Genomic DNA, 14,165 nt, shown 5'->3' with positions numbered 1-14,165 from the left:
TTTGGCCACACCTTCACATAATAAAGAAAGTTCTTTTTTAAATGATATAAACAACATGTGTTATATTTGAAATATCTAATGAAACTCAAGGGAAAAGTTTCTAATAAACCTCAAGTTATTAAATATTTATCTAGAGATCATCCGGCAGAATTTAATATATTTACAAGAAAAGGATAAATAGACGCTTATTCAAAATTTAGAGGTGATACAACTCCACTTAAAATATTTTGTATCACCTAAAAATAATTTGAAGCATTCAAAAAAGTTGTTTCCCTGTGGAATTACGCTCCTTTCAGTTGGCTTTCTTTGTATGGACTGAGAACAAAGGAGCCTTTACTGTAACAAAGAAGCTGCAGCGACTTATACCTGTTGCTCTGTTTCTAATAAACTATTACAAGTTTCTTAGTGGATCTCGAGAAGAAACAATTTCGTATTCATCTCACTGCATCCTGTTCCTCTAAATATTACAACCTATCCGTGCAACAAGTTTAATTCTGTGCCATCGTTTTGTTTCTTGGAGACTTTACACCTGATTGCATTGTTCTGAATTCCCAACAGTGCACTGGCAACTTCGTAAGACCGCGAATACCACTGACATAAAACTGTAGCACGAGGGAAAAACTATTTACAAACTATTTATGAAGTAATATTTGTTACTTTGTCTGTTTCCAGCGTGCGTAAAAGGTCCTTTCTCCGCAAACTTCTGACAGGCAGCTGCTTTGTCTTGTGCGTCGCAACATCCCCAAGAGACAAAAATACGACAGCAATACAAACTCCATCTCCCCTCCATTAAAGCTCACTGACATTTCATTCTAAGAGTCATATGTTGAGTATTGTTCAGCGTTGGGAAGATGCGTGCCTGAGCATCCCCTCAAGTTCTCTCCTCAAAGCGCCCCGCATCAGACAAAGGAAAAGGGGACCGCTCCTCTCGCTCTCTCTCTCCTCGCTGCCCCTGTTTTGCCTATGTCTCTCTCCCTTTCTCTCCCGCTTTGTGCTCAAGTTTGAGCGCTGACGCACCAACTACAGCGGCAACTTTTAACTAGAAATAAATTCGATAATCGCTCCAGGGGTGCATGAAAAGGTGGTACCCTGCTAGGAAATAACTCACCTGGGGGTGGTTTTCTTTGTGCGTGTCGCCGTGCGTCGTTGAAAAAGTTTGAGAGGGCACATCTAGCTTTGTGTTGTGGAGTCCCCCTTTGTCTACACGTGTGATAGATGGATGGGGCTCCTTTTGGCCGCGCCTAGTTCATTTCGCTCTCCAAAGAGTCCCGCCCTCTCAAAGTCAAACAACTATGCACACAACAATGTAGACGGGCCGAGGATACGTCTGATGGGCATGGTGGTTAATTGTTAATTGTGTAGAATTTGACTTATTTATTTATTTACTCAAACTCACAAACTTACTCCCTATAGCCTATTTAGTTTCCATCCTTGGTCAATTTATTGATGAATTTGTCTGTTATCTATCATTAAATATGTATTTATCTTATTTACATTCACATTTATCATTCAATTGTCATTTGTTTGCTCACTCACACCTCTTTCTTTGCCACCCAACAGCATCTTTGAGAAGCATCTCTCTCTCTTCCTCTCTCTCTCTCTAAATTTAATGGTCACTAAACTTACATTTGTCCCATTTCTTGCATCACACACATTTTTTTTCGCCCCTTTTCTTGTCTTCTGGTGTTTGTGTACACAGACCACAGGCTGGCAGACAGAAACTTTCCTAGAGGTAGTGCCTGGAGACTACTATTGTGTCTGGACAGCAGCAGCACAGAACAAAAGAAGAGACAAAGAAGTAGATCTCCTCCTATTGTAAAGCACAGATAAAGTGAATATAGATAATGACAGGGACATTGACAGTGCTGCAAAAAAGTGAATCCTTATTAACTGAAAAGCATCATTTGGAATCAATGCAGGCCTGTGCAGTTTAGGGGAAAAAAGCTGTTTCATTTGTCTTGCGGATTTGCAGTTTGCACGTAATAACATTGTTTGGTAATAAACACTATTGTTATTTAATTACTTAGCTGTGCTCCCCTCACTGGATTATGTACAACCAAGTTGTTTAAATCCATATGCATGAACAAGGTTGGTATATTTTAGACTTGCATTACTACTCAGGTTTAAGTCTCAGTCCAGTTTATTGTTAACTGCTGCACATTATAAACATAAACATGATTATATCCTATAACTTGGTTAAACCTACGACAATAAGTATGGAGTTTTAGGTTTCTGTAAGAAAAAGAGAGAGAAAATACCTGTCAGTTCTTTATCATCAAGTTATTTTCAAATGCACAAGCTTTTAACTGTGAATTCCAGCTATAAAGTAAAGTAAGTAGGGAAAGTAAGTCCAAATGCTTTTGTAGTTGGAGAGGGCAATAGTAATAGCATGTACTGGGAGAAGAGACCAGCAGAAACAGAGAAGGAGTCATACTATAGCTGTGTAGTTCCTCTGACAGTTGTCTATTGTCCTGATTGTAATTTTTCCAAGTCACCGGTAACAAAGACACAGGAAGCACAACTCTCACCTAAAACAACATAGATCATGAAAAAAATAAGCCAAACAAACAGGAACTTCTCTGTGTTTAGGTTTGTATTAAGTTTCTGTTTATGTAAAAGCAGATACACCAGCAGAGCTGGTCAAGTAGAGACTAGAAAATTAATGATAACAAACACCACCATGATTCTGTCCAGCATTTCTATGCCAGACAGATAGAGAGAAATAATGAAAGGAATGAAGGAATGCTATTGCTCATTGGAAAACCTATGTGAACCAAAAAACAGCAATGTGTAGTATTCATAGAAAGAAACTGAAAAAAATGCATAAAACAGAGCAAAAGGAGAAGCAATCAAACTCAACACACCACCACAACTACACTATCCACCCGCTGGATTGAAGACAGAACAGCTACATATGGGGACAGACAGACAGTGATACAGTCATACCTTTCTCACCCCCCTCTGGCAGAGCTTTTATCCCCCCTGCTGTGGTTTTACTGGGGCACTGACTCCAGCAGTCAGCCGTTCTGCGCCACTCGCTCTACCCTGGCTGCTGCCTGAATATCTCCTGCTGAGGAGTCAGCTGAGCCACACATGAGACTGCACAGTGAACAGGCTACATACAGCTTTAGAGGAGTTTCACACACACACACACACACACACACACACACACACACACACACACACACACACACACACACACACACACACACACACACACACACACACACACACACACACTTCCCAACAGTTAAAGCTGTTGATATATTATCTCCTCACAAGATACGTATTTATCATTGGGATGTTAAAAAGTAAAGTGGTATACACTCATTATTACAAAATGCATACAACTATTAAAAAGAGTTACACACAGACAATTACACCGCCTTAAAATGCATACATCTGCACATCATCGTGCTGCTGCAAGGGCTTAGTTAGTTTGCAGCAGCTTCATAAAATCAGCTATGGATTAATGCACTACTGCACACTCACTGGATTACATTTACACCTGCAACACAGCAGCAGTGTACATAATGACTGAATGTTGACCATACTGTGTTGTGTAGTTTTCTGTATGTTTTGTATCTTGCACATTTTGTCTCCCCTACTCTCATTGCATCAATGGGAATAGAGAACTCATTACCCCAACAGTAATTCCTGTACACTATTTCTATTCAATAATTATAATAGCAAGTGCACATAATATGTGAAGACATAAATAAAATCATTAAACTTGAATGCCAATCTGTTTTAAATATTTGAAATACAAACATAGAGGTTTATTAGATTTTTGTTAGAATAAAGATATATCAGAATTGTGCATCATTAGATTTCCTAAAAATATGACTAGGTAGCTAGATGCAAATGAAAAATAATAAGTGCCCCAGAATAGAGCCTTGTGGAACTTCAGACTGTATTGCTACCCTATAATTACCCTTCCCCATAATAGGAAGAGCTTTGCTCCTACTCGTTACATACAGATGATTAAATTAAATTGGTATGCAAAAGAGTACTCATATACATGGTACTGAAGAGGCATTTGGCTCCATAGTCAAGTGCAGAATGTGTGAGAGATACACCAGATAACAGACTGTTTCAAATGGCTTGATAAATATGTTACACTGAAAACATTTTTTTTAAAAAGTGCATAATTCAGTCCTGCCATCTTAAAACAGATTTGCATCCCAATGCAACATTGCATGTGTAGTGCTATGAACTTAAATAACCAGTGGTGTTTATACCACAAATAATGGCTCCACACAAACAATACACTGTGGCACCATCATGGTAATTTCACACAACAAATTAAGCTACTATGCAACAGAATAAAATAAAGTAGTCTGACAGTATTGTTTCAAGAAATTCACACACAGCAAATACATAATGCATGCTGAATATTCATTGAAGGCATCAAGGATGTCTCATTGTAATATCCACTGTTCTTTTATACAACGGAGTCTGACAGAAGACAATGAGAAAACAATTTTAAAAAGATACATTTTTGCTGTAAGAGGTAGACGTGAAGTCTAGTCTTAATCTTATGCATAGAATTTCAACATTTGCAAATCCCCCCCCCCCCCCCCCTCACGCTCATGCACACGTGCACGCACACACACACACACACAAACACATGCTGTAGACAGACATGCTTGTCAGATATGCTGGAGGGCCCTTGGCTGACTGCTGCTAAACCAGCCCTTCCCCCACAAAAAGGGTCTGGGGGAGGGGGGAAGGAAATCATGACTGTCTGAACACCAGACAGCCAGCTTAAGCACTAGAGGCAAGAATAGACTAGACTACATAAGTGTGTATTGCTTTATTACACTTATCCCTTATTTTGTTTTTACAAAATTAAGGTTCCCCTAGAATGTACACTGTTTTAATGAATGATGTTAATAGGCAAAATTTTATTTTTAACATGAATACATTTTTAGGAGATTAGACTAACCCAACTGGCTACTCAAGAAACATACAATATAATCTCTGTTAGTGAAGGGATTGTGGAAAAATTTATTATCTTAATCACTTTATAACATGGGTTCTCGATACTATGTATAAATGTATTGATACTGGCCCCCTGCTGTGAAGCTTCTTCTGGCCAGCTGTAGATGCACTCGTTAGATTTGTTACTGGATTCCTGACAGTAGATGAGTCATTAAGCAGTGGTCTGTAGTGAGTATTGACTCTCCAGGGGGTGATGAAACAAGGTGTGGAGGCAGTGCATAGCTTTCTTATTAGCAAAACATATTTTTAGCAGCAATTGGTTTGGAAAATATCAAAGAGGAAAGCTCTATCTGCCCATGCAGCCATTATTCAACATGAGCTTTTACAAATATTTATATGAAATCAAAAACTAATAATTTGTTGCGATATCTAATAATACATATCTTCAAACTAAAATATAATTTGAAGTTTAGGTTAATTCCTCACTGAAGGATTACAATTTGTGAATTGTGTTTGCTGCAAATGACAAATATTTGTTGTTTTCATGGTGTAACATGATGGTTTTGCATTATGCATAATGCATTTGACTCTTAACCCTTTCAACCACAAATCAATCTTGCATGGCTATTTCTTCCTGCTGCAGTACAGTATAAAGAATCAAATCTACTGTGGCTTTGTAGACCCAGTTATTGTTGACCCAGGTTAAATTATGTGGCCATAAAATCATCAGTATGCAGTATCCAGGTCATATCAACGCTCCCCTGCTAAGATATATTTTGAATGTGTGATGTAAAGTTAAGCCTTACTGGAGTTTAATATATTAGATATGTCTGACTACATGGTTAAATAACCTTATTGATTTGCTCTGAGTCTGTCGTATATAAATCTGTCTATTACGACACTATCCACAGTGGTGTTGTAAGCGTTCTCACAGTATCAAGACCATCAGAAGTCTATTGAGAGAGGAGTCTGCTATCAAACTCCATCAAAGTCAGACATGCCTTTGTACAGCTGGGAATAAATGGGTGCCTTGTCACAGCTCAGTGACGAGCTTCTCAAATACTTAGTAGCTCTGTGGGTCATTTACACTCAGTGTAGAAGAAATTGTGCAGATACAAACTGTATACTGTATATGTGAATCACAGCTCCATCTTATAAGCAAATAGCTGATAAATGTTTTAATGAGTTAATAGTAATTTACTAAACAAAGTAAATATGATTTTCTTTCACTGTTATTTCACATGCAGTCCACACAATCATTCACATAATTACTGTTTGGGCTTCATTGTGTTGCCACACAATTAGAGCAGATTTCCATGGAGTAGCAATTTATCAGTCCATATTTTTTGATTGTTCAGCGTTTACCAATCCATATAGTAAGATTTGCTGTTGTCATTTCCTATATGCAACTAAATCATGTGTTTCCATACAAAATGGAAAATCTGCTGAATAAAAAGCAAGTGCTTGTGCAATCTTGCTTTACTCTTTTTATATATCTTTATATAAGTATAAGTAATATAAGTAATGGCAAAAGATCAATGACATGCCATTCCATGCATAATGATAGTGGATAATGATAATAAGGGCATGATATTAGCTTTTTCTTCCTTAATTACGGAACCTGATATCCTTTTCCAAATAATATCAGACAGATAAAGTTAAAGTAACAAGAAAAGAGTAGTAGAGTTTCAGTTCCAGCTGATATTTATTTCCTTCCTTGAAAAAGTTCTGTACACAAGTTTATATCAACAATCTGACAGGCAGTGAATGGACACAATTTAGCTGGCATGAGTTTCCCCCACTTCCTCTGGGTCTCAAAAAAAGGGTGGATCCTTTGTTTATGGCATGGAGACAATAAATGATAATTCTACACAGCATATTGCACAGGATGGATGAAAAATAAAGTTAATATATTTAAAAATGTTTATATATCTATATATATATAAAAAAAGAGTCCTGAACTGACCACCTTAAATGTAAGTAAAGATGTGTAAAAGCAGTTCTAGACAGTGCCTGTCCTCGGTAGCAACAACGTACATAAACACACAATCTTTTTGCTTTATAATACAGTCAAATATACAAAGGTTGAGTTCACGTTTTTCCTCATTTTTTCATTTTTTCTGAAAAACACAACAGCTAATAACCTGGATCGGAAATACAAATGCTATTCACCATGCCATAAAGATACTAAAACAATTATTAGCTAATAGTTAGCCGACAAGTAGAAAAGATTATATATTCAAATACAATGAGAAACGCAGTACAAGTAGGTGTTGCGGACCTCAAGTCAGAAATTTGAATATGCTTGATGTTATCATCCTTGTTGTTTGCTTGCTATATTGACAGCCGGTTCAATCCAGTGGTTGACTGGCAAATTTGACATCAATCAATGAAAACATCAAGAAATAAGTAAAGTTTAAAGCTACAATCTCCTCATGTGTTGCCATAGACGAGATGTCTTACAGGAAATGCAAAAACAAGTGGCTGCTTGAGATAGTAATGCTGTAAAACCTACATGGTCCACAGGAGTAGCCTCTGGAAATAATGCATTCCTGTGTCTTTAAGGAGCCTGCAGACTGGCACTGTAAACGTAGAAGGGAGGCTGATACAAAGACTGGTGCTGCTTTCAAGTGCTGTCGGACAAACAGTAGTTACGTCCTTATATTTAAGTGGTTATATAGGCCAAACTCATGGAGGAACTAACAATAATGGATATTCAGAAGAGGTGTTGTCAGTATTTGCTGGTAAAAGTCAAAGATTGCCAAATTAGTGAATTAAAACACCAAATACACACACGATTTGCATTATTTCCTTTGCTTATTCAGTTAAGTAAAAAGTAGGCTGGTACCTTCGATAATTAAAAATCAAACAATAGGCACCACAGTGTTATAATGTCCGTTTTGCTGACAGCCCTTACAAATGCATTTGAACAGGCAATGAAAGTCTTAAGTACGAGCTTAACATGAGCACTTGAAGGCAGCATGAAAACCAGTCTGCCGGGGTATTAAAAATTAGGAAATCCAATACAGCTGTATTAGTAGGCTACACACACCGATTGTTTACTCCCCCATCTTCTATATAGATTTGTACAAAAATACACTGAGAAAATAATCAAACTGTTTCCTCTCTTTAAGTGTCCAAAAAAGTGTGTACATTTAAATATAAAAAGAAATCAAAAGTTGTGTGTTTTAAAAACTCTAGCCCTTCGCCTGAGAAGGAAATGTGACACACACAGACATACAGACAAACAACCGTGGAGGAAAACAACAGGACTAGGTTATGTATACAAGAAATAAAAAAATGATCAAGTCAAAAATGCTTGGCCCAGTATATAAATACAACATCCCATATAAAATGGCATCTGAATACATGTACAAAACAAAGCTCAGAGGATGAAAAAATCAGTGAGGCTATCATCTGAAATTAACATTAAAGAAATTTGGTCCTGAATCGCAAGAGAACACGTGTATAAAGTTCAGCACAGATTTGAAGTTGCGTTTGAATCCTGAAGTTTGAGAAATTACAACAGCTGGTGATTATTTCAATGTCCTTAAAAAGAGAGAGAGAGAGAGAGAGAGAGAGAGAGAGAGAGAGGGCCAGAGAGGAACCGAATCGAGCGCCACCTATCCATTTAAATAATCCTAATACTAGTTTTTAAACTGCTCGACAGTCTCACAGAAAATCTCAGCACAAGATAGGAACAAAGTAGGCTATCATGCGTATCATGTTTTTTTTGCTTTTGAGAAAATATTCGACTTTTTAAAAACATCAACCCACCTCGGTTTCATTAAAAATCCCTCTCGGTGAAACACCACAAGTAAAATGTCGCACGACAGTCCTATTTTTGTACCTTTTAGTGGTGAAGTTCACTTGGCGATTGGTAAAAAGTTGTGAAATGTCCCTTTAAAAAAATCAGCAACAACATTGATTAAGTGAACGGCGGACCGCATGACGTGCAAATCAATCACAGTTAAGTTGATCAGTTCAAAACAGTCCTGGACTGTCTGGGTCTCTCCTCTTGTGTTGCACTCCCTCCACTTTCGTGGTTGTACCAAGTCCCACAGTCCACGCAGTCCACGCATCCAAAGCAAAGCACATACACCAAGTTATTCGCTTTCCAAGGATCTACGCCTCTTTCCTACATGGACGAGAAGGGACGGGGTCTAGTTTCAGTGGGATTTTTCTAGTCCTGTGTAACACAAACAATTACTAGACCCCCCTGTTTCTGTTTGTGGTCGTGTTTATGCTCTCAGGACACAACTGTCGCCTTTTGTTTTGCTTTCGTCTGTTTTTTGTTTAGTTTTTTGTTTAGTTTTGCTCTTGGTTCACTCAGTACGTGAACACCAGGTTGGAGATCGTGGACTCCAGCCAGTCCCCGGAGATCATCTCGCTCACTTCGGGCGTACAGTAGTCGGGGAACTCGAAGTGGGAACCCCCGGAACCGGACTCAAAGTTCAAATCCAAGTCCCTGTCCAGTACCGAGGAGCCAAAGCTCCCCAGCGACATGCTGTCGAAGCTGGGACTCGGATTAATGTCGAGCAAGTCGTCCTCAAACTCTTCGTCCTCCGAGGAAGAGGAGGAGGAGGAGGAGGAGTGGGACGAGGCGCAGGAGTGAGAACCGGAGGGAGTGGGTGAGGAAACCCGTCGGCTGCTGTATGTGTGACCGCCGTGGCGCTCCGACCCGCCCAGGCGGCTGCTGCTGCTGCTGCTGCTGCCGGGGGAGTCGGCGACCTCCTCCCTGCCGCTGCCCGCGTCCTCGTACAGGCTGAGCGGATCGCTGGAGTCCGCGGAGCTGCTCAGCGTCGGACTGGCCGGGACTACGACGGAGGACGTGGGGCTGACGCTCAAGCTGGCCCCGCCGCTCCCGCAGACGTAGACCCGCTTGGGCTTCTTGCCATCCGGTATTTGCTTGGCCGCCGAGGACACAGATTTGGACTTGTAGAGCGAGTTGTGGTGGTGGTCTGACGGGGGCTGCTCAGAGGCAAACGGTGATGCTTTGGTGCTACTGCTGCTGCTCCCGAAAAGTGATTTGTGGGGTTTGCTGCTGCTGGGTGATTTGGGTCCATTCTTCCTCGAGGATGAGGATGACTTGGTGCTGGTGTTGCTCGAGCTACTGCTGAGTTTCTCTCCCTTGTCTCCGCTGCCGCCAGCCTTAGAGGCGCTCGATTTTACCTTCTTTCTGGGCCGGTACTTGTAGTCGGGATAGTCCGCCATGTGCTTGAGCCTGAGCCGCTCCGCCTCTCTGATGAAGGGGATCTTGTCGCTGTCTCTGAGCAGCTTCCACCGCTTCCCCAGCCTCTTGGAGATCTCAGCGTTGTGCATGTCTGGCGACTGCTCCATGATCTTTCTTCTCTCTATCTGTGACCACACCATAAATGCGTTCATGGGTCTCTTGATGTGGCCGCTTGGAGTTTTACACCATGCCGGGTTGTCTCCCAGCTTGTCCCCGGCGGTCGAAGAAGAAGTGGAACCCGGGGAGAGAGGCGACGCGGCCGGGTCCATGTCCATGCACGCCCCGGAGTCGGAGCTCGAGTCCCCGGTGAAAAAGGACAGCGCCTCGGCGGTGCTCTCTGTGTGGCTCATTTTCTGCACCATGCTGCCCAGTTACACACAGAGGGAGAGCGGTGTACTTGCTCTGCCTCTCCCTCTCTGCTTGGTCCTCTGCTTCACTTTAAAGCAAGCTCAGCTATTTCCGCCACCTCTTCACAGTTTGAGCTGATTTAAAAAAACACAAGAAATAATTCACTCCTGAGATGAGAACAGTTCAGTCCAGAGGAGCCTTTAAAAGACCAGGTGTGTGGAAAAAAGTTTCATTTCCAGGTTCTCTAGGTGTGAAAACAGCACGGACAGTATTAGCCCACTCTCCACTGTGCACCCTGTTATCAGTCTCTCTCAGTCTCTTCCTTCTGTGTTATAAAATCTATTCAGCCGTGTAGTGACTGAAGAGTCTGTGCAGCTGTAGCGCAGACTGAATGCCTCACTGTGCGCTCTGGCACTTACAAAGCGCTCCCAAGTACAGTGTGTAAAGTACTTGCGTTTCTCTGCATCAGCTCTGTCCCCTATCCTAGAAACAAAAGCCATGCATGCTGGGGAGGAAAAAAAGAAATCTAAAGCGAGTTACACTGTCCGCCTTCCAGCTGCAGACCTGCAGCCGAGTTTCAAGCAGCCCTCCAGGAGCCGGCCCCTTGCTTCCTTTTATCCCCTCCCAGATACAACGGCGATAAAAATCCACCAATGAGGCGCTGTCGCTACCCTGCCTCTGCACGAAACTCACGCCCCTCGGCGCTGATAGGCTAAAAATGGATCTAATAATAATCATCGGGTGCAATGAGGAGCCTCGTGTCTGACCTCATTCCAGAATACAACAAGAAACTTCTTTTTTTAAAGAGACACTGGCTTATGTTATGCCCCCCCCTACCCCTTTCAACTCTTACCACCAGCCCATGTGTGTGCCATTAACATATAGCTATATGGGAAGCTAAGTGGACTCCAAGCCAAGCTGTGTATGCTCCATGCTCAGGACCCCCCCACTCCATTCCCCCGCTCTCTCTAAGGGGTTGAGGCGGGGTTGGGTAGTCTTTTGTCACATAACACACATCGAACCAACCCGTCTCCAGCACACCAGACAGAGGAAAGAGAGAGAGGGTGCAAAGAAGCAGGCGACTGTGTGTGCAAACTGTATCAACACACACCTTCGCACTCATCTAAAATGACATCAAGTGGAGCATATCGTGTAGAGCAACACGGAACAGGCCGAGTGGCAGAGAAACGCATGGTGCTGCGCCTTTGCGCACTAGATAGTACTTTTTACGCACTGAGGAAAGTGCATATTCCCCACAAAAAAAGATGGGCCTTCAGGTTCCCTTCCCCCCAGTTCAATAATGAGCAGTTTATCTCGCCTTTAAATCAGTAAGGAGGGGGTGTCACAAAAAATGAAAAGTGCTACCAAGAGTAATACAAGCAGTAGGTGAGAGTTACAGTGCGCTGTTGGAGTGTCGCTAGATGGCGTCGCGTAGCCGGAGAGAATTCAGCCCGTCTGTGTTTTAGAGAAGTTAACAGGGTAACAGAGATCAGACTAAGCATCCAGAACAGTTACCGGGGTGAATTACATAATGTCTCCGTGTGATAGGGAGGCAGCCAAGCGATGCTGCAATGCTGATGTGCAGTGTGCGTGTTTTAAGTATGCAGGCCATGACTGTGGTGAGTTAGAACAGGCAGTGGAATAAATGACAATTAAAGCACTTTGGAGTTGGTGAAAATCAGCGAAGTTTGAAATCAGGCACCACAGTAATGAGTTCTGCTTCCAAGTGAGCACGTTCCTGCATGAAAATCCCATCAAAATATGAAATGAAAATGAAAGTAGGTCTGTGTGTGTGTATGTACACGTGTATATAATAGACAGAGCGGTGGTCAGATGTTCAGTATATAAGTGAAAGGAGAGTCAGAGGTGACTTGAATCACCACAGGGAAATTAGTGTGAAAGTAAAGTCACCAGCGTTACTGGATGCATTTCACTGGGTACAATTATTTTCAATATGGCCTCATATCTGCCGGGCATCCAAGTAAAGCAATGCGTAATTGGGCTCCAATTTGTGTGCTCATGGAGCAGAACTGCAATGGAAATAAGAATGTCAACTCATAAACTCATACTGCTTCTCAATGCAATTTTAATAAGGAGCCACTGGAAAATGTTTTAGTATGTATGTTCGTTCTATAGAAGTGAGTATGACTTGATGGAGGAGTTTGCCTTCAGCAATGAGGCAGGCCTACCTTAAATACACTCAGGTTTAAACAAGATGCTGTGGGAATATAGCAAAGGCAGTATGAGCTCAGCACTAACGACCATAGACGCAATGTAAATTCTGCCAATTAAAACCACTAAAGTGCAGTACATCTTGCATAGGTTTTTTCTGTCGTCCAACAAACTGTTAGGAACTCTGTAGCTGGAGTGACAGCTGCTGAGCATTTAAAGTTAACACCTTTTTCAGTACCTTGAGCAGGTGTCGTCTATTCTATTCTTTTCTATTCTATTCTATCCAAAGAGAAATAAGACCTTTCACCTAAATCTGGCTTCATAGTTAACTTGAATACGCATCTTTTTCTTGGCTGCCTACACATCTCTGTCTCTTTTCTCTGTCTCTCCCTCCCTCTCTCTCTCTCCGCCTCTCCCACCCTCTCTTTCTTTCTTGGTGTATACATTAGTATGCCACACACACACAGGCACACACACACATGACCTGAAAGGATAAGTAGTACATTCAAACTTTCCTCTTGCTTTCGCTGTCTCTCCCTTTTACTGCCATTGTTCCAGTGAGGTGCAGCTGCCACGCGAGTGTGAGTGGGTCGCGTGCCAACCCTAATCTCAACAGGTGTTCTTTTGGGTGTCTTTCGCTCACTGCCTCACCCCCCACCCTCTCCCATTACTTACTCTTCACTCTCTCTACACATTCCCCTCTCCCCTGTGTACTTCATTTTACTGATTACTTTTCAGTTTGCATGTACTTTATTAGAATGGCCATAAAGTTTATTAGACCAAAGCATGTTTTACAACCTTTACCGTATCTATATCACAATGTAAGGAAATTAAATGAATAAGAAATCAAAAAGAGGAAGCAGATATTTTAAAGAGGGAGGCCTGTACACTTCCATGTGTTTTTCTACTAGTTTACTTTCAGGCAGTAACATGCTGATGTAGTTGCTGCTTCCATGACAATGTTGGCTTGTTTTCTCATGAAAACATGTGTTTCAGTGTGAGAATGTGTCAGACTCTTTCTAATGGGGTTTTATTTTGGTTAAAAAAAAAAACCTGGTCCATCAGTCTTTATGCAGACTGTAGCGTAGCACTAAGTCTTGCCACTGTCCCTGTCTGTTCTTTATCACAATCTCCCCTCTACTGTCTGTATTCTCTTTACTCACCCATCTCTCATTCCCTCCTCTGTCTCTGCTCTCTGCCTCTTCTTTCCATCTCCCAGCTCCCTCTCTGTTCGTTTTTGCTCAGCTTGTTTTATTGGCATGAATGTTAGATGAACAGTGCTGCCAAAGTACCCCCATCGCTTTTTCTTTTCTCTCCATGTCTCCCTCTCAAGATAAATCTGATCTGAGGTCATCTGTTATTCAGAACACTGACACCATATGGTCAGCCTCCCACTCAGAGTGTATCCAATCAGTTTCATGAAAATTTAAAATCTTCCCATATTAAATATTGATGGAGCTGAATATTG

General features: G+C 41.5%; 2 protein-coding genes across 3 annotated transcripts in view; both read right to left on the bottom strand.

The window, feature by feature from the left end:
* The window catches only part of cdkal1 (CDK5 regulatory subunit associated protein 1-like 1), a 357,840-nt gene that overhangs the window by 90,923 nt on the left and 252,752 nt on the right, over positions 1 to 14,165 (bottom strand). The gene's annotated exons all lie outside the window — the stretch shown is intronic.
* Positions 8,454 to 11,102, bottom strand: sox4b (SRY-box transcription factor 4b). The gene has a single exon (XM_026294298.1). The coding sequence runs from the start codon at positions 10,537 to 10,539 to the stop codon at positions 9,274 to 9,276; it is 1,266 nt and encodes a 421-aa protein (XP_026150083.1). The 5' UTR covers positions 10,540 to 11,102; the 3' UTR covers positions 8,454 to 9,273.

Source organism: Mastacembelus armatus, chromosome 16, assembly GCF_900324485.2.
Source record: "Mastacembelus armatus chromosome 16, fMasArm1.2, whole genome shotgun sequence".
NCBI lineage: Eukaryota > Metazoa > Chordata > Actinopteri > Synbranchiformes > Mastacembelidae > Mastacembelus > Mastacembelus armatus.
The sequence above is the reverse complement of the archived record's forward strand: the minus strand, read 5'-3'. Positions and strand labels throughout refer to the sequence as shown.

Coding starts and splice junctions, on each gene's coding strand:
- sox4b (XM_026294298.1), bottom strand. CDS start 10,539: ATGGTGCAGAAAATGAGCCACACAGAGAGCACCGCCGAGGCGCTGTCC.